General features: G+C 28.2%; 1 protein-coding gene across 1 annotated transcript in view; it reads left to right on the top strand.

The window, feature by feature from the left end:
- LOC123290744 overlaps positions 1-20599 on the top strand; it is a 114548-nt gene extending 93949 nt beyond the window's left edge. Inside the window, exons 3-5 of the mRNA XM_044871044.1 lie at positions 16944-17120; positions 17200-17308; positions 18447-20599. Coding sequence (XP_044726979.1) covers positions 16944-17120; positions 17200-17308; positions 18447-20599 — 2439 coding nt within the window. The remainder of the gene's footprint in view (positions 1-16943; positions 17121-17199; positions 17309-18446) is intronic.
- Positions 20600-22830: the final 2231 nt, after the last annotated feature.

Raw genomic sequence — 22830 nt, 5'->3', positions numbered from 1 at the left:
ACGAACCTTTTTGAAGATATCGGTATTTTGTCATGTGCAGATTTCTAATTATAACGTCATAATAAACATTTAATAATACTTTTAAAGGTTAGAAGTTAGAAATGTGCAGATGCAAAAGAAAAACATCAAAAATTAAAGCATTAAATTTTTTAAATAATACTAAATAAAATTTTGAACTAATTAAATAAGACAAATTATAAACTTTATCATATTCTTATTAAATCCGGACAAATAATTATTAATAATTTCAGATAGTTTCGGTAGTGTCTAATTAAAGGAGAATCATCACCGACTGACATATTCAAAAAGGTTCATTTCCATAATACCACAAGTCACAAGTGCACTTGTTGAAAGTGAACTCGTGGCTTTTTAAAAGTTGGTTTTATTTCTGTGGGTAGTTCTCGTTAAAAAATAAGCTATTGTAGCGCCATTTTCTTATAAAATGATTTTGAGCCATTCAGGCTTCCGTACACAAGGGATGATGATAGTATCGAATATAAATGAAAATAAATAAATAAAACGTATCTTACATAAAGTAAATGCATTAAACATCAACAATACTCACTTAACAAAGCTCAAGGACCTTTCTGAACTTTCTTCTGTTAGCAGTGGTTATTACTGTTTGATTAACTACGATAGATAGGTATATTAGATATTCTAGCACGTACAACAATTTTCTATTAAAATAGTTTGTTGATTTCGTGACTTACAAAAAGTAAACCATTTTTAGTTTTTATATTTATCACTCTAATGACATCAAAGCCGCTGTATCTAAATAACTATTAGAGAATTTATATTTAAGTTTTGCTTATCGTTTATTTACTTTAATTTTGGCTCATATTTACCCTGAGCTATGAATATAAATACTATCGAAGGTAATAAATGAAAACTAAGATATTTCGAAATAAATTTCGATTTTTGCTCCAATTTCCTAGATCAGTATTTTTTTGTATTTTATAAATACATATTTTGACTACCAAGTAGTCATCATCAGTATGAATTAGCCAATCGTAATTACTCTTATTATGTATGTTTTCTCTTTGCTAATTTGATAGCGTACTGCACGTGCAAAAAACTGATTTAGGAAATTGGGGCAAAAAACGAAATTTATTTTGAGCTATAAAGAAATAATGAAATAAAGTGGGAAAGTTTCAATTTTCAAATCATACACTCTATATTAAAGACAATTTCTCAATAGCGTGTAGCCGATAGTTTCCTCTTCTTTTTTCTCACGTATGCTCCATAACGTAATGTATTTGCAATATAGTCAGTAGCGCTATAGAGATTTTTATTTCGCAACCTGGTGCTGGCACACTTATATTTCTGTAATTGGTTATTGTTATGCATCATCATAAGCCTTAAATAATAAAGATCGGTAGCTCATAGTGTCCACTTTGCAGTTTAATAAGTAGGAGTTTTGGACATTTTCACAAAAAAATACCTTTCTATTCCAAAATTTCAATACTTTGCATCTACGCTTGCGTATACCGGGTTAATCTATATAACTGGTACATGGAGGCGGAGTTTACATACATAAGGGCTTACCCTTATACAAAAATTTTTAAATAGTAGGATATTTTTCAATCATTCAAAATTGTAATTGACCATTTAGATAAATTTTAACCTTTATTGATTCGTTTTAACATGAAATATTTATTGCTTTATTGCTTTATTGCTTTACAATGAGACAGATAATATATTTGAAAATAGATATTTTTTATTATTTACAAAAATCTCCTACTATTGGATATTTGTATATCCAATGAAAATATTAAATTAAATTAAGGCGGTCAACTTAAAATACTCAATGTACTCTATATGTTGGCTGACCCTGTATAAGTGCATTAAGAAATTGCATTATTTTATCGTTATCTACCATAAGATAAGAGGAGAGCCTAAGATGATTTTTTTGCATTGAATGAAATTTAAATTTAAAAATATTTTTGAAGTTACGTATAAGAAATAAAAATAATTTATGAAATGGTTAGATATTTTATAACAAAACTAATTGGTGATATTGGTGCAATTCAATACTAAAGTTAATTTATTAAAATTAAATAATATTAATGCTTAAATGGTACATGAAACCATTATATAGAAATATTGATGATAACTTTTACTATCACATAATGTGTTTTCAAAAATAGAGATATTGTATTCATAATATTTCAATAAGTACTTCTGAAAAATTAAATATTTGGCTCATTTGAAAAAGACAATCTAAACAAAAATTAATTAAAAAATTTAAAAAAGTGATTACACTAAGCCTGCAAGGTAGCGTGCCACAAAACTAATATTTATAATTAATTGCTAAAATAGTTATTTGTACGAAAGGAACATAGTTCCTACCCGGTGTTCCACGACATCTCTCGTTGTTTTTTTTTTTTCATTTCCCCAGGATTTTCAGCTTTTATTTATTTAAAAAATAACAGAACAATTAACATTTAAGTGAAACTTTAAGTATGTATAGTGATATTTTTAAATCACAAATTTGCCTCTGATGATCGTTCTTTGCAAATAGAAATTCTTACTTACTTTTATTGATATATAACCTCTGGTGTATTTACATAATTCATTCGTTAATGGAATGGAATGGGAAAAATAAAATTATAATATAACGAATACAATCATATATAACATCCGTTACTTGATACGAGGAAGGAAAATATTATTTGCAGAAAGCTTTTTGGGTTTATAAATGTCATATACATATACACATTCACACGTAACTTCTGAAGCATGGTTACAGTTTTGATGTTGATATTGTTTTCTTGGCTCTTGTCTGTGTCTGAGAAAAAAGTGGCCCAGTACCTACCGACAAAAATTATATTATTCTCAATTTTTGAATATAATCTTCTTGAATATTCAATATCACCCCGAATTTGATTAGAGTTTGGTACTCCTTAAGACGATTATCACGAGTAATACGATCGATTGAGTCCGCGAAGGTGTGAATGTGGGTAAAGTATGAAAATCATTTATAAAGTGCGACCTTTTAATAAATATATTAAGTCTGGGGTCAGGAAACATTTTGACAAGTCATTTGAAAAAGAATAAATATTAAGAAACTGTTACGCCTAAAAAGTTTGCAAAATTGGGGACATCAAATTTATTGATTACGCGAAATTATAAGTTACGAAACTGGCTTAAAATTGACGAAGTACTATTGAGAACTACTATAAAAAAAAAGTACTCTAAAATAGAAGTTCGCAAATATGAAAATTATCGTAGAGAAGAAGGCTCTTAAGGATGACCTTGGCAACAGCCTCTTTCGATCGTTTCTAAAATGAGTAACCATAATGTACCCTGGTCTAGACCCATATCCCATTTGAAACAATTTGCCGTTTAAATTACTAGTATTTTAATTTTTATTAGATCTTTAAATCCCATAAAATAACTATTTTAATTTCCCGAGTAGAAAATTAAAAACCATTAATTCCAAACTATAAAATAAAATTTATTCCATCTTATTTCTAGAAATTCAGATATTCCAAGAAGTTTAGAACAGTTGTTCTCATAAACTGAACTAATAACCATTATCAGACCATCATTTGTTTATCCTTTTATGGAATTGGTTGAGAATGAGTTATACCATAAATATTGTTTTTAATTGAATAGAATTGCGCAAGTGAAAAAATTATTGAAGACATTTCCTAGTTAATAAATCAAAATCATTTAAAAAGATGCACATGAATAAGTAAAAAAATACTAATATACCATGTATATATGAAATATACATAGTATATTAAGTTTAGTCTCAAGTTTGTAACGCTTCAAAATAATGATGTTACGAGAAAAATTTTGTCATAGGATAGGATAGAGATCAGTCCAAAGATATCAAGCTTTTTACAATGTGCTCAGGACGTAAAAAGTGAAGTCGAGTTCGTAATTGAGCAACGTATGTCAATTGGGTCTTGGGTCTGTAGGACCCATCTTGTAAACCATTAGAGATAGAACAAAAGTTTAAATGTAAAAAATGTTTCTTATAAAAAAATAAACAAATTTTGTTTGAAACATTTTCTTGTAAACATCACTGTTTATCCACGAGGGCGCTAATTAGGTGCAAATTTTCTAGTATATATTAATATGGGAATATCAGTTATGTGTGTTTGTCTATTTAAGAGTGGATATCTTTCTTTATTTACCTGGAGTCAAAAAACAAACGATTGTGTTATCAACACTGTCTGTACATGGTATTTCAACAATTAACGCAGTCAATTGTTGTTTTCACTTGTTTGTAAATTTAAATTTATAAAAAAAAAAATCAAACAATACCCGTTAAAAATATTCGGTGCACATACATTAAATGACATAGAATAGATAATTTATAATTCTTCAGAATTTTATAAAACGATACCAAAACGAAAGGAAATTAAAAATTGAAAAAATTGTAATAAAAGTTTTTCAAATCCAGTTCATTAATAACTGATTCTCATAGAAAACCCGCGAACCCGACCGTAACCGTAATTTTCAAAGTCCGTGAATCCATCTAGCAAGCTTGTCAACTTGGCTTATTGTATTAAAAAATATTAAAACAACAATCTCTCATACGTTATACATTCATCCAACGTAGTTATGTGTATCAGGACTCTCCTAATATAAAAAAAATACATAGTCACTCCAACTACTAATGCATACAGCATAGTAAAGAACAATGTGCATTTTACAAAATCGAGGTAAATAGACAAACATGTGTTGTTAAAATTTTATTATCATATGCAATCAACATTTCAGTCAGCTTTGAAAAATTTCAGTTTAGCACTTATTGGTGGAGAAGTCCGTCAACATGCGAGCTACCAAGTATAGGACATACGGCCAGACACACCTAATAGATCATGAAATCTTGAAACAAAACAAAATTTTGGACTAGGTACCAAACGTTGGACATTCAATGAAACTGTACAATTGTACAGATAATAAAACAATCGAATAAAATTTACATCAAAATTCACAGTAGGCTTTTGTCACTGGCATTCCGCCTTGTTGGATACACACCAATAAATTTAACAATAACGCCCTTTTTATTTATTTCTACACACGTTTATGAAGATTTAAAAAATAATAATATTTTTGTGTGTGGCGTTTTATGGTTTGTGATTCATTGCTAAAGTATTTGTTTAAGATCGTAGGTGCATTATTCTTGAAATTATAGGTTGTTTTCGTTTTAAATCAAATCACAAAATTAAATTTTCTTTTACAATATTGCCTATTTAAATTATTTATCTAAGTGTCCTTTAAAACGAATAAAATAGAAATGGGATTTGTAGCTTTTTTTAAATAAAAAGTGGCATCAACAATGTAACAAATAAATAATATATCTAATAAAAATACCACCATAGCCAATCACTCGCTATGCCGATTTTAGAAAATTTCAGTTTTTATTTTATAAATATAAACGATTACTGATGCAATTATTTAGAATAAATCTACCTAAAATATCTGAACAATTTTAATAAAAAAATTTTCCCGTTTTTTATTACAAGAAGTTAAATACAAATCAAAAATATAATTTCAATGTTGTAAAATATAGTTCAAACTTTTTACATTATAGAAGAAGAGTTGGGCCAAAGGTTAAGTCATTAATATTTTTAAAATTTGTCTTAAACTTCAGATACGAATCTCGCAATCTTTAAGAAACGGCTTGAAAAGAGTGGGAAACAAATTTGAAAAAAAAATTAAGCCTGTACTGTTATAACGTTCAATATTTATCGTAGATATTTATCGGTCTTTGTAGGCAACGTATTATAATAGCCATTGGTGATCGCTTTAATATATGTTTGGTGTTATTCGACACCACAATAGGCGGTATGCTCATTTATATGTGTTTATAATATACGTATTTACACGGGATTTTGCTATTTTGTCGTTATTTCAGATGCTTCTTCTCTCGACCACTGCCTTAAGTCAAAAATCCTCTTAAACGTAATTGAGATTGTACTAGTGTGATAAGAAATCAAATCATAATTTAAAATAGTTGTGTTATTGAAAGTTAAACATCCGGTATCATTTTACAGAAAGAACATACCAACCACCTTTTAACATTGTAATTTGAATATGATTACATGTTTTTTTACTATTATTACAAATATTGTGTAAAATAAAAAAGAAGTGTTATATGCCAACAATATCAGCTATAAGTAGCTAATAGCAGGGTCAATGGAAGCAAGGCTACTGACAGACACTTTGTTTTACATAAATATTTCTTTTGTTTTATATCATATTGCAATTTATTTCAATTAATTTTATACTTTTCCTTACGGAATTTGGTAAGTATTTTAATTTCATTTTGGTTAAGTCGGTTTTTCTTATTTAATAATCCTATTTTTCTCAGAAAAATATTTTTATGCATAGACAGAATTATCCATACGAATTTGAGGTCCCACACTCTGACTGAAAATAAGTTCAGGAAATCATTATGGCTATTCCTTATCCAATTTAAACAAAATATTCAACCTAGGTCAAATATCCGGCTAAGTTTTGCTTTGGGAAAGTACGCTTATTAAATTACTACTTTATTAATTGCTTTTCCAAAGTAATGAAACATGTATTTGATTATTTTAATGACAATAAAAAAATTAATTAAAATTTAAAAATAGGTTTACTTTAAACAGTATTTATAATGAGCATCGAGGCGTTGATAATGACCTCATTATATGAGGGCCCAAATTAACACACCATATCAGACTCCAGAAACAAATTATTTTATAGTTTTTTTAAACCATTAACAAAACAGATTCTAAAGCTTCTTAAAACTTCAGGTTGCTTGCTTTTACTAAATATAGATTTCACTTACCTAATACTTTTTAATTTACTGTATTGTTAAAGTTGTATCAAACAACTTTTTCCTTCACAAAAATTCATATAAACGAAACTTTAATTAAATTAAATAAAATTTTTACTGCACCTGTAGCTTTAAATTGACGAAAACCTATCCTTAATCATTTTGTACGGTATCTGAAACAATGCATCTCCAAAGTCCACCTTTCTGAAAATTTTCAGGCTGTTATATGACACTCAACTTTCGAATTTTTTATTCATTTATTTTCTTATCTGAACATTGCCATGAACAAATATTCGTCAATTTTAAGAATTTGTGATTTGGAATTAAAACTTTCTGGGCCCATTAAAAGAAAGTCACAGGCTATGAGGATTTTAGTCGCGGATGAAGTTATTAAATTTGATCTTGATATCCATTCAAATATCCATTACATTATATTACAAGAAAATTTGGAAAGACTGTGTACTAAAGTGTAATTTGAGTATTGGTTTGAGGATTTTTATTTTTTAATTGGAAAAACTATTTTTCTATTTTATCAAAAATTTTCATTATTTATCCGAATTGAATAAAAATTTATTTATATTTTACGATTAAAGGAATCTTTTACATTTTTTAAATATTCCAATTTTAATAAAATATTTCAAGAATTATTTCCTACTGATAAACTCGTTTCATTTCTATTTCATTTTATGAAAAAAAAATGTAAATTAAACATTTTGAAATAAATTAATTAATAAATTAAAATAAATACAAATTTATTTCAAGGTTTTTTATTTCTTTATACTGTATACTGTATATGTATATTATTTTATAGAAAAAAATCCTATTATCAACTATAATAATTTAATAATTTTTTTTTTTTCATTTTACCACATAATTTCAAAATTTTTAACATTCCTCTGGTCAATCAAACTTATACAAGAATATTTTATATGTACTAATGTATGTTTGCTGTCATATTTAATTTTATATTTTTATTACATAATTTTTTTTTTTAAAGTAGTAAGTTTTTGAATGAAAATAATGTTAGAATAATGATTCCATTATAGTTAATTTGTGAGTGTACTTTTTTACTTACAGAGTGTTTCAGGTGGCGATTAAGAGAAATTAATATAAAGTCAAGTATGTACGATGCTTGATAATTCGATGACTACCTAATCCTTAAGCTTGAAGGGTCTTGTTCCTACATATGAAATTGATAAAATCCAAAAACAGAATAAAAATAAAAAGAAACACCTTTTTAATTGACAATTTTGGAGTACAAACAACAAGCGTTATTTAGATAATATTTGTTAACAAAGTCGCATTTATCGAATGTACATACATTCGATAGCAAGCGCAATGACATTACATTACCTCCCCGGGCCTGAGAAAAAAATGTGTAGGAACTACTTTTCTTAAAATGAAATACTTTTCTTTAAATGAAATCAACAAACTGAAAAGGAAAATTTTGATTTTAATGTGTTTATTATTCGTAGTTGGGGAAAAATCACACACACAAAAACTGCGGTCTTGCACACAAAAAATAATAATAATAATAAATATTGTCTATAAAAAGAATAAATATTGACTGTTCACGCGGTTGTCGCTTTCTTATTTACATTCTTACATAAAACGGAGAACCTTCTTGGAAATCTGTATTTTATTTTAAATAATAGTTGAATTCGCTATTTGGCATTTTCGTTGTTTTTTGGGACATTCCGGGCAAACGCCGGCAGTATTTATACATTTTCGGAAAAAGTCAACTTGGTGTATGATAATATGATAATTTTTTTTGTTTTTTTTTTTATTAATATTATCCAAAACCATCAAAAAAGTGGCTTGTATGGTTTGTTACAGTAAATTTCTGACCGTGTGATTGGGTATTGTATTTGGAAGGAGTCATTAGCTATTCGATTCAATTAACTTAGAAGAATATTCAATGCGGATTTCCTGGATCTTCAGTTTAATGGTCAAACTTATTAAAACTGAGATCAAATTTAAGCTCCTACAATGTGGCCGCCAAATAAAAGCACCCTATATATTCAAATAACTTTATCACCTTTACGTAATACTTCAAGTTAACATACGAAATTGATTTTCTTTTTATAAGCTATCGAAATATTAATGTTTTTATAAAATTTTATGATTTCTTAATTTTTTGTTCCAACAAAACCAAGTATTTTAGTGTGCTAAAGTTAATACAGTAGAAATTAAAATAAAATAATGATATTAAATTATTTTTAATTTAAATTTGAATAGTTATTTTATTTGCTTTTCTTTATTTTATTTTCGTACGTTTCTAAACTTCACAAAACAGTTTAATATGCAAATTTAATTGGTAAATACATTTTTTTAAAACCTTGTAACGTCCAGTATTGTAGACATCTGTACGGATACGTCAAATATAAATATGAAATGTTTGAACGTACGTTAATATTTTTCGTCACTGTATCTAACAAAGCCTTGCAGATTTGCCAGACGATATCTCGAACGATTTCTCGAATAGTGGCGCAAAAAGAATAATATCTGAAAGTAGAGCGGAAAATCCAAAGCTAATGTTCAAATTAGTAATTTAAGTCTATTTGGAAAATTTGCATGTTCTATAAAATTATTATAGCACCTGGCCGGATATCACCGGGAAAAACAGGAAATATACACTACCTATTTATGATGAGTTAATAATGTTTTTTTTTTTTTTTTTTATAAAATTCCTCTACGCAAAAGAATACTAGTCACCTTGGTAGACTTTTTGTGCACAAAAATTTTGAAGAAAAAGCCTAAACGCTGTAACAGACTCTAGTTTTTACTCGAAATAAAATTTAAAATGTCTTCTCTTGATATTTTAATCTATTAATGGAAAACGTTGATAGGTATTGACTACTGTTGAGGAAGCCTGGACTATAATTGAAATGAAATTTTAGAAAATATTTTTACCATCCTGATGAACTAATCTTATCAATTATCTGATCAATCAAACAACAACATTATTAAAATCATTATTTAATTATTATGAAAGTTGAATTAATAGATATTGTCATTCACATAACTAGTTTTTCAAAATTGATTTTTATCTTATGAATTGAATTTTATTTTTCAATTCATTTATATATTTCATTTGGCGTTTTAAATCACAACAATATTTATGACATAATTATATTTTCAAATTCATCAATATTGTACAAAAAGATAAGAATGAAGATTTATTATTCTTGAACATATTATAAGTAACAAGAATAATATGGTAGGTACATATTTCCTCAAACACATTTCAATTTTAAAATTATTCTTTAAATCAATTAATTTTTCTATTTGTTTTCTTGAATGAACGAAAAAGCAAGATAGAGAAGTGGTTCTTTTTTATCATAAATGTAGATTGTTTTTAGTAGATATAATATCATAGATATACAATATTTTTAGGACATTAACCTATATTAGGTTAGGTTAGGTTAGGTTATATTGCCTGACCACAAGGGACTCACTTAAGCCTATTTCCTAAGATTTAAACATTATATGTAGGCGGGCTTTATATTAATATTTTTTACAACACAAACGGAAAGTATTTGTTACATATATCCGTAGAATTCAGATTCTGTCTCTGTGAACTGGTTTTAATAAACGCACTTCCGTAAATATCGTGGTGGCTTTCCCGGTAACATTAATACCCGCTTAATATATTTTACAATATATGATAAAAAAAATGAGTTACTGTAAGAATGTTGGGGTAGTCCAGACAACATACAAAACCTTACATCATCAAACCTTGACTCTAGTGCTCTCAAGTAGAAATAATTAATTTATTACTATTTTATCGCAAGCACAAATCATATTTATAAAATTACACCATTAGGATGCATTCTAAAAGTTTTCTTATGTTTAGAAATATTTAAAATATTCTTGGTCTGAATTTAATAAAAAGCAGTTTTGTTCTGCTTTCTTCAGATATCAGTCACACACGTAGTACGAAATACGTGTCAATAAAAAAAAAAGAAGGTATTAATCAAAAATGCTATCGAATCTGAAATAATAATTGTTCGAATGTGAAACCGATGAGCAAAAATTTCGAAGAATATGTTTGTCTCCCTGCCCGTTTACTTGCTGGACTTTCAAGACTTAACGATCAAACTGATTTTGATGTCATGTGTTTGTATGACAGATATTTTATAGCAAGTGTCCGAAGGCCACAAAGTATCCCTACAAAAGTATCTTAAAAGTAAAATAAAGGAGGGAAGTCCTTTTATGTTATATAGAGAAATCATAGGTGACATGCAATGGTATTATTTTGTTTCTTTTATAGTAGTTGATGAAAACATCATATTTTAATTTTCACAAGTTTTTATTTAACCTTTTCACTTGCTAAATGCTCCTTTAAAAAATTGGTTAAGCTAAGAAAATACCATTGGATATACCAGCTAAACATTATAATAAATAATGATAACTTGATTTTTATATTATTCATTACTAGCCTAACCTACTTCGTTAGACAATTCTAACCGTCTATCAAAATATTTTTCGAAATTAATGTAATGAATCGGATATACAAATATATCCTTAGTTATAATTATTAATAATTACAGGATATGCGATTTTAGTATATTCCGACAAATTTGTCAAAAACTATTAAAATATTATTTTTTCATGAAACGTACGATAGATCATAAACTATCAATTTGTGTGATAATATGTTCAATGAAAATGTTAGTCGAACGCGTTGCACAACGGAATTTGTTTCATTGTGTTTCACGTTTAATCAATTTATTACAGTTAATTTATAAACAAACTATCTAAGTAAATTAATTTTGGAATGCAATTTATCTCGTCAAAATAGAATAACATTTTGTATGTCAATGGAATATTATACTTCATAAAATAAACTTAAAATATATATGTAGATAGATAGCTTGTTAACTCTATAATTTGTATATAATATAAATAAAAATATTATATTAAATCTTCGTTTTATTTTTATTATTATATAAAAGTGAAAATCAAATCAGGTTTGTACGTTTGTTAACTTATGAAACCAACCATTTTATATAGCGTAATAGTGTAGATCTTACCATTTTATTTATATACAGAGAAGACTTCAAGCTTAGTTAGATGCGAGAATAAACTACCAAATATATATTACAAAATACTAGTCACATATTGAGTGTTCTAAGAATTCTTGGAAAATCTCTTATGTATTTAAATCCCATAAACATTCGATTCATTACTTCTTTATGACGGCAGGCTCTATACTTCATTGAATTCAATATTACAAATTTTCTTGACAAGGGAAAAGAAAACTAAATAAATTCCCGAGAAATTTTTCGGGTATGTAACCCTAAACTCGTACTTGAAACATAGCTAAGAACACTCTCCATTAAATAACCTTTTAAACAAAACCAAAAAATCAAGATCGGTTCATCCGTTTAGGCGCTACGTTGCCGCAGACAGACAGACACACACACGTAGCGGTCAATCTTATAACACCCCTTTTCTTAGTTCGGAGTTAAAATTAGTTAAAACATTTTTAATTGAAGTAACTTGGTATGATAATTTTATTAAACAAGTGAAAACCAATTGATTGAGTGCTAGTACTGCTAGTGCTTGCATTATTTTTAATAAATTTGACTTAATAATAAATTAAGTTTAAAAAACCACCTATGGCGGCCTTTCGGTTGCCGTTTGTTTTGGTTTTCGAAAATTAATTATATTTAATATAACATACGTTGTAAGTCGTTTCTTATGCCGTAAGAAGGTGCGCCGTGTCGACTCACTTTCCTACAACACTGTTCATGTGTGTGTACAATGGACTCGCACTCATTACTAAAGCTTTTTCCTAATTTGCGCCCTTACGGGTAAACAGTAATGTTTTCGAAAAAAAAAGTTTAAAAGTTAAACAAGAGTTGGTTATTTTATATAAAGACCCTATGTTCTAAGTGTGTGTCTCTATGTTCTAAGTGTGTGTCTGGACAGTCACTCTTACTTAACTTAACTTAACCATAACGAACATTTACATTAAAAATTAAAAATTTTCTTGTTTGTTCTATCTTTAACAGTTTAGAAGGTGGGTCCTACGGACTCAAGACCTACTTGACCTATGTTGCTCATTTTCGAACTCAAACTCACTTTTTACGTCCTGAGAACGCTATAAAAAGATATGTCAGCTTGATATCCATCTCTTTTCGTTTTTGAGTTATTGTGTCCATCGATGGATAGACGGACAGACAACCAAAAATGAACTAATTAGGTGATTTTATGAACACCTATATAAAATTATGACCGTAGCATCAATATTTTTAAGCGTTAAAAACTTATTTCATATATGCAGGGTGTAAAAAGCTAGAAGTATTTTTTACGCATGTATATTCAATGTGTCCCCAATACCACCACTCCAGCGGTAATCATGTATTTCTTCTAAAGATTTTTAGTCTAACAAATTTCACTTTCGAATAAGATTAGCTTATCAAAGTAGTTTCTTCTACTTCTCATGGAAAGTCAGTTCGGTTAGAAACTGAACGCGCTTACAAGTTGGTAATAACCAATCTTGCTGCAAAAACTATTCGTTATAATGATGAAAATTGTATATTGAAAAAATTAAGGATTTTACTATCGTTTTGATCAAATATTTGATTCATAATCTTATATTTTTTACATTTATAAACATTTTTTTTGTCGTATGACTTCTTTTCTTCGCTTTGTTAGATTCGAATTTGGTTATCGACAAATATGACGATTATTGAGTGGTTTATCAAATATTTGATTATAAATAAAGCGTCTGATTTTATATTTTTGACTACTCCTGTATATGCAACTAATATCTTAACCTAAGAAACACTTGGTATCATTTATCTAAATTATTATTTTTGTTGTAGCATCATAAATATATAAACTATGTTCTTTTTTGATGTCTGTAATATATAGGTCAATAATTTACATAATCACAATAATAAAATTATTGATGTAATTGTAATAAGAATGTAAAATGTAATCAGTATACGATACTTATTTAAATGTCTACAGTTCAATCAATTGTAAAATCATATTACTTCCTTAATGTGTATCGTAAAATCACATCATATAATAAAATAATTGCTCTAATAACCTTTTCAAAAATTATTAATTTTAAGATTTTAATGATGAAATTAAATTTTTAATATGTCAATTACTAAAAGGTATTTTAACTACTGGTATTATAAAAGTAATTAAATTTATAAAACGAAGAATTTTTATTGAATGCTTAAAAGGGTAAGACATAAAACAAACTTATTTATTAGGTAAAATGAAAAACAATTGGGTTGAATTGAATGTACAGCTAATTTCACGAAGATATGCTAATTTATAGAATTTCCAATGATATTCTGATTAGTCTTAAGAATAATTAAAATTTTGGACGCTAAAATTTCTGATTACATTACAACAAAGTTGAATTACTCTGTATGAAAAAATTAACATTATTTTTCCTGTATCTTGAATTTTTTAGACTCCGGTTATAGTTTTGTTAACTCGATCGTAAGTAAAAAAAACAAGTACTAGATTCTTACATTTTTACTATTCAGATATTTTTGCACTTATCGTCAAAACGAAATATTAACAGAGAAAAACTGTTTGAGAGACTTAATTACAATTTTTTATTTTTAAATCTGCGAGTTTCTATGACCTACAATGGAACTGTATATAATCTTTTCTTCATAAGCTAAATACCTAATCTTCTTGTTATGACTCGCAGAATGTATTTTTTACTTCTATTTTAACGAATGCCTGACGATAAAGATAAAAAAGATCCGAAACTAATTGCAAGTTAAAATTATTCTAAAGAAATAGTTAATAAATATCCAAAAAACCTACGAAAAATAATTTTATGCTCATAGTTTTCAGAAAGTAAGTTTTACACATGTTTTTCAATTTTTACACATGAAAAGTTTCAACTTAATACGACAGTTACAAGTGAGTGAAAATCGACATCTAAAATAAAATTTACTTAGAAACTTAGTTACGTGTGTATACAATTTATTGAAAGTTTGAAATCGTATTAAAAGTAACTTCCTTATTCTTACGAATTTGATATCTTCAAACAAATTATTTGCTAATCAAGTTATAAATTATGGTACCTACTGATAAATTTCTTAGTATTACTATTTTATATATTAAATAAATTTATTTGGTTGGCCCGTTAGAATAGATTCGATCATTTTTTACCTTAATTTAAGGTCACTTCTACATTTTTTATTATTTAATTAGGGCAAAAGCAAGCGTGATATCGTGAACTTTAAAGGTATTTATTTTGAGTGGAGCAATATATAAACCAATTAATAAATAAGTGTCTAAGAATTGTCTGCCTCCTGGCGTTGCAACAAGTCTCATAAAAAAATAGAACAAAAATATAATTGTTTCGTTTTCAATTTAAAATAAAATGTGCACGGCCTTTAAATACTTCATCAAAATTAATTTTAGAAATTCGTATTTGTTTTTACTTTCAACCAAGAACATTACTGTTTTAATAATGACACACATTTCTATATATAAGTAATATTACTAACAATGCTTTTAGGCCATTTTTTGAGTCTGTAATTATACCTATGAACACCGACACTGTTACAAGGTCAAATAATTTCAAATTAATAATATTTAAATGATATTTTAAGTATAAAAAATATTACAAATTAAGTCATTTTTAATATTTCAATTAAAATTTTGTATTTAATATATTATGAAAACTAGTTTTTACGTCTGAATATTTGTCTGTGTTTAATAACGGAACTGTTTAATCACAAAATACAATACCATTGGTCTTTGTACAATGCCAAAATTTTAAATTAAATTTTAGAAACTCTCAGTTTTTTTTTTGTCGACCTTTTTTTATTATAGATATGTATCTATAAGTCAATGATCGAAGTCTAACCTCTTTACTCCTGGTGTTCAACATACTGCACAACAAATTTTCAGACCAACTTTTAAAGTAAATGAAATAACAAAATTTTTCGACCAAATCATATTAAAAACAGAGCAAATCGAAAAAAAGACTATTATTTTCCAAAAGCAAGTTTTTTTAACTGCTTTTTATTTAAAATGCAATTATGTATGTGGTTCCAGAAATGGAAATTGTATGTTTCTATAATCTAATTTTATCAATTTGTTTTTAAAACCTTATTAAAAATACTTGTGTCCAGGATCCTCTGGGCATTGTTTTTCATGAGTTCAAAGTAAAAATTTCAACTAAATCAGGAATAAAAAGTTTAAGAAAAATAAAATTTTCAAAAAAAGCGATGTGTCGTTGGATGATTCCAGAAATCTCTCGGTCGAACCAAATCGAAGTGTCTAAAGTTATTAAAAAATTGTTTCCCCAATCATTCAATGACTTGCTTACTTTAAAGACGTAAGGCAGTTATAATTCCACAATCAATAAGCCATAGGTACTTACAAAAGCACACAATTGGTATGTTAATCTTTCTAGAGGTATAAATACTCCCTGGTTCATCGTAGAAAGCTATTTTTTGTGACTCTTTTTGACTATTTTGTTGACGAAATATCTGAATTTGTTATTCCCTTAGAATGTTGCTTTAAGATAAATTATGTCGGGCCCATGATTCCATTTTAGTAGTGTTCAATCTTGGAAAGTAGTTGCAACTAAGAAATTAGGAGTTATCCACAAATTACGTCACACAATAGGAGAAAGAGGTGGAGGAAATCTAACATAGGGGATGGAGATGTTTAAAATATTGTCACAAAATAAAACCTTTATAAAAATTCAATTGGAAAGGATAAAAATATATAAATTAAAATTAATTAATTTAAAAAAAATTGCTATAGATTATTCAATTATAGGATGGGTATTATAGTGTGACATTACAGGTGGGGTTCTAGAGAGTGTGTCATGGACATGAACATGCGACGCATTTATGCATGACCCCTTATCCTTAAAATTATCATAGTAAAGCTTATTATCCCGCTAATATACGTAAGAGCATTATATTATGCCAGTTTTAGTAATTTTAACACAATTTCAACGAACAAAATATAAATAATAAGTTACTTAATTTAATATAAACAACTTAAAAGTCATCCCCATGATCTATTGACTCTTAAATTGCTCGAGTGAACGGAAGGAAATTTGGACTCTGAGATCCAGACAATATTTTTACTTATTATCTCCAGGACAGTTCTGGTCATTTTATAATGTGAATTTAATTTTTTGTTTCAGTATTTGGATTTTGACAACTTACCAGACACAAATTTTTCATGTGTTGGAAAAGTGATTGGTGGTTACTACGCAGATTTGGAAGCAAATTGTCAAATGTTTCATGTGTGCACACTAGGTCAAATGGAGGAACCAATGGATATACGTTTCTTATGTCTGAATGGGACTGTATTTGATCAGGTTTGTAGTTAGCTCATTTTCCCTCTTCACTATTTTTTTCAAAATCAAACAAATAATGTTTTCTTTTTCTTTTATAAAGGAAACACGCGTATGTGAGCGGGTAGATGAAGTTGATTGCGTCAATTCAGAGAAATTCTATAGCTTGAATTTAGAACTATATGGTAACACAGCACCAGCAATTGTAGAAGGTAATTATTTTTTATTTTCTATTCAAAAGGAACAAATAGACAATTCTCCAGGGTGTTCATCTTTTTTTTATGATACATGTGATGATTCATACAACAAGTTTTCTTTTTTTTTGTGGTAAAAATATCAAAAAGTATTATTATTGCTTTTCATACACATCATTAAAGTAGCTCTTGTGGGAGTTAAACTTTGGCGATACTTTAAATTTTTTCTACGACTTTCGACTTTCTACTATACATGGTAACAAGGTTATCAAGATAATTGACTTGTTGCAAAGCATGACACAAAGCATATCACTAAACTTACTATGGGACAAGCCACGTAAATCGTTATTACATGTTGCTATAGTCTCCAACATTATGTGACGTTTCGAAGCTATGTTAAATCCCATAATTTTTGGGCAAGTTCTCAATTTAATTATGAGAACGTGCAAATTCATCTTTCGATAAGCAAAACAAATATAACTAAAGGAGAAATTTGATAACGTACCGGCAATTAATTCACGATTGATTCGATTTACAAGATTCTGTTCATTGGTTGCGTGCAGAAGTATTGCGTTTTTGGTGCCATCGTAAAAATATGATTTTCATGTTAATTTTCGTCAATAATAATGGAAAAATTATTAAAATAATTTAAAAAAAAAAGTTTCAAAATCAAATATAGTTGAATCAAATAACGCTCTCTTTGAATACGCTCCCATATCGTAATAAGAGGGAAGCGCTGTGAATGAGATTTCTCCTTCAAATATTAGGAATTCGTCCAATTTACGGGTTGCATACGGGATTGATCCTGGGGCACCACGTTTTTTTGTAAAAATGAAAGGATAAAATACACTTTCAAATTTCTGGTTGAACCTTCTAAGAATTTCTTTCTTATTTTGATTGTTACAATCGATGCTCAACATCTAATTTAATTTTATTTACGTGGAAAGGCTGTTGTAATAATTTCTCGATGAATTTTCAAAATAAAACATATGTACCTAAGGCAATAATGATGACTTTTTACAAATTTTATTTAACGAAATACATTATTAAATTTATTACGAAGTTTAAGTCTTTGCTGCAGCTTCTAGAATATACTCTTAGTCTGTAATCATCCGTACTCTTTCGCAATATACTAATATGATGTTTGATTTTTCAGCTCCTGAAACAAAAGACTCTCAACAATCTCCTCCAACTACTGTATCTGCATCAACAGCGCCACCTTCCACGACGTATGTGCAACAACAACGAGAACAACAAGAAACGACAACAATGCCAAGTTATCGATCAACCAGTATCGAACCAACTGATTACGTGATTCAAACGTCGATTAATCCATCTGATAGCCCGTCAAAATCACAAAATCATCCTTATAATACGTACTCATCAACATTATCTCCAAATTTTAATTCGCATCATTTTCCAGTCAATGGAAACATACAAGGTGAAATTAATTTAGATCCAGAGACACCACCAAAACTTAATTATCACCCACAATCATCAGCGCTGCCACCTGTATCATATCAAAAGAATTCTTACAATAATAATGGCGCAGTAGAAGCTCATGTAACGGTAACAACGCATACGACAATCTACAAAGATCAAAACCGTAGGCCCAGCACAACGTCTGGTCATCGTAACAGTGGTGGGGATGATCGTAGTCACCAACAAAGATACAATGTGCCACATCGTGACAATCCACACCCTTTTAAATTCCGTCCAAATCACACAACATTCAATCAAGACAGAAATCGTTTAATAAGTACGACGGAATCGGTACAAAGTAATAAATATAATTTCTTTAAACCAGAAAATGATCCATCTGACTTACGTTATCACTTATTTGCTTCGTCAACAAATCCACCTCAGTATCTCCCACAACGTTTATCGCTAATTCGAAGCGCACTTACAACACCCCTGCCAACATCTACAGAAAATGAAAACCATGATATATATCAAGTTCAGCATCCGCATGGGCATAGTATCCAAGAATTTGGTTCTCCATCTACTATCACAAAAAGATTGTATGAAGAACAAGTCGAAGACGATACCGAAGATGATAGTTTAGAAGAAGCTGCTGAACTTATTAAAGAAGAAAGTCACAGTGATGAAAGAAAAAGTGATGACAAAGAACCACATTTACAGTTACCATTACCATTAATACCTTTCAATCTTCCATCACCGTTCACTTTACGAGATCATTACGAAACAAAACGTAGTCAACCAACAATAAATGAAAATCCACAGCTGACGAAATCATCATCACAAAATCATCCACATCATAGTTTACCACGTGTTATAGTTAGCGCGAGTGCAACAATTAGTGATGCTAGTGGACGAAAATTAAATATAACTTTAGGTACAATAAGTCCAACTTTGGCTGATGCAATTGGTAAAGCACCACAATCATATGACGATTATAAAGAAACTGATGTTAGTTTAGATCCATTTTATCATGATGTGCCAAAAATTCAAGAACATATAACCACTTCTACATCAATTTCATCAAATAATAAAAATAATAAGCATTCGAAACGTGAAATTAGTCAAGATTACTTCGATTATTATTATTACGTAAATGATAACTATGAGCCTGACACTTACCATAAATCACAAAACGGTGGTAATAATAAAAACAATCCTTCGATTACAACTACAACTACCACTCAAAGTATTGTTGTACCGATAATACAGCCATCTAGCGAAAATCAAACAGTTGAGTCATCTAGTGAGAACGTAACAAAACATGATGATGTAGAATTAAAAAGACGACATTTAAAGACGGTATTAATGTTAGAACCGGTTAATCAAGCAATTGAGGAAATTGAAAATGTGACAAAGTCAAAGTATGTTGATAATAAAATGTTAATTTTAAAACATAATAAAACTACTGAGTTTATTATACGTTTATTAGAAGAAATTTATCCACACTTAATTACAACTACAGCTGCACCTACAACAACGACTACAACAAGTTTACCGCCATTAATTAGCAACCATTATTTAACTAGTATACAATTTGAACATCCAAAACAACATGAGAAAAGTGTTGTAGACGATTTAGATTATGAATTTGTTGATACAAGTAGTAATAATAAGAATATATTTAAATGTACAGATCATATTAGTCAGTTACATAATTTTTTTAAGGATACGAGTGATTGTCGTGTATTTCATTATTGTGCACCTGGCTTTCAACAATCACAATTATTACATTTAAAATTTATATGTGAACCAAATACTTACTTTGATGAGATAAATAATATTTGTGTTAAACAAAAACCATCACGGTGTTTTTGGTTAGGTTCATAATAGATAATTTATTTTACTTATTATTTGGAATTTTTATTTTTTAATTTATTTTAGAACATATAGTAAGTAATTGTTGAAAATAACGGCAAAAATGTTTTATTTGTTTCTTAAAGATTTAAGAACAAAGGTCGGATTATACACGCATTTGTAAATTTGGTTTTATATTACCTAGAGTTTGTAGAATGTATCTATTTATGAGATTATAAAATATTTATTTTGAGTAATTTATATTACGATATAAAGACGATTTTAAAAGAAATACTCCATAAGTGAGCTATACTATTCCAACTCCTTAATATTTCAATTCTAAGATGATTTCATCTCGTAACATGGTTTTCATTAGTCTCAAACATCCTTCTTTAATAATGTGCCAATTTCACAGAGCTTTATTTAACTGTATACATGAGTACACATTCGCAGAGCAAATCATACAACGATTGGAATATGGTCAGCTCTCAAGATTCGTTGGATGGCTCTTATCAGCTAAAATGCCCTACTCTTTCCAGCAAAGTTTATGTGGGTTCAAATCTCTATGCTACTTTTTGCTCCCATTAGTATCGAATCATGTTTTATTCTTTTATTGTATACTCAGATTTAATTTTCACTCACAAGTAAAACTAAGTAGATTTATCTAACGAGTAGATTTAACTCTCATTGTATTTGCTCTTGGACCATAAACTCTCTCAATGAGTAAAGTATGGAAAGTAAGTTTAAAGTAAAACTTGTAATCTCTGATGTGAACACAACTAATCAGCAAAATGTAGCATTGTTGTTGCATAGAAAAAGCGGTTGATTATTAATGGATCGCTATTTGTCCTCGAAAACGGGTCAATTGGCTGATTTATACGATATTCATTTCTATAATTTCTTACAAAACGATAATTACATCTCACGTGAAGATACGAAATTTAAATAAAATTATTGAATAGTCTCTTAGGTTTTTATATATTTTTTTGCGACACAGACGGTTAACAAACTATGTAGCATAAATTTCCAAATTTTTAAATTCAGGGTAATGTTACATCCTGTTCACCATTTATTATGCACTTTATTTTTGTATTGATGTAAATGGCGAACAAATTTATTCAAATTCTTGTATTTCGAAGTAAATTGCTGTTAGTACAATTCAGATGAATGTTCCATTCCCATTTTCGTGAGAAATACCTGTCTCCAAAAATGATAAGCAAAATAGATATTGTATACATATTTCAATCAGATTTCACATTGTATGCAAATTTTGCTGTGTAGGAGAACTATGGTTGACATAAGTTTTGTTGTACAGTTTTTTGCAATAATCTAGTATTTATTTAAAACATTTATAAAAATATTAGTACATACCTATCTAATAAAGAAGACTATATCAAATGTTTTCTAACATTTTACCTACAACCAGAAGAAGACTATGCCCCAATAACATGTTATAAACAAGAAAATATAGGCTTGTAAATATTCCCTTATAGGTACATCTATATAATTATTCATTGATATTTCTTGTTTAAACTTCAAAGTTCATTAGTAAAACTGTCGAAACTAATAAAAATTATAATGAAGATTAATTTTTTTTGTAAAAGATTGTATTTACAAAATAAATTCAATCAATACCAATTAACCTGGAAAAATTTAATGTAATAATGATTAGGTCTTACACTTTTTTCATTCTCTTCTTTTGTTTTGTGTTTGGTTTGTATTAAATAGAAATCATAAAGATCCGTTGGAAATGAATCTACCTTCGATCGATAGCTAATACTCGGCATTTGACATGATAAAAAAACTGTATGTCTCAAAAGAAAGAACCTCCAAAAATAAAGTGATATAGAATCAGAAAGATCTTTAACCACAGAAACAATCTATTTGGTTTTGTTATAGTTCAACAATTCTACATTTAATTAAATCGATATGTTCGAAAAAATTTCCCAAAAATGAAAACAAAGATGTGTATGAATACATTTGCTGAAGTTGTAAAGCCAGAGAATTGATTTGGTATGTACAATATGTAAAGCATCTCGTTAGCCGTTAACATCTGTGAAGTCTACGTAGAGTTTTTATGGAAGATCTTATGTATAAGATAAAGAAACAGACAATTTATTGTGTGTAATGACTTAAGTCAGCTTTCGTCACGTATACACACAAAAAACTAATAAAACACGATAAATTGTCTGTTTCTTTGTCTTATACAAAAGAACGTCCATAAAAACTCTCATTACTTTATAAACAGTATACACGATGTTCGA

This window comes from Chrysoperla carnea, chromosome 1, assembly GCF_905475395.1.
Source record: "Chrysoperla carnea chromosome 1, inChrCarn1.1, whole genome shotgun sequence".
NCBI classification, from domain to species: domain Eukaryota; kingdom Metazoa; phylum Arthropoda; class Insecta; order Neuroptera; family Chrysopidae; genus Chrysoperla; species Chrysoperla carnea.
This window is presented reverse-complemented; position numbering and strand designations above follow the sequence as displayed.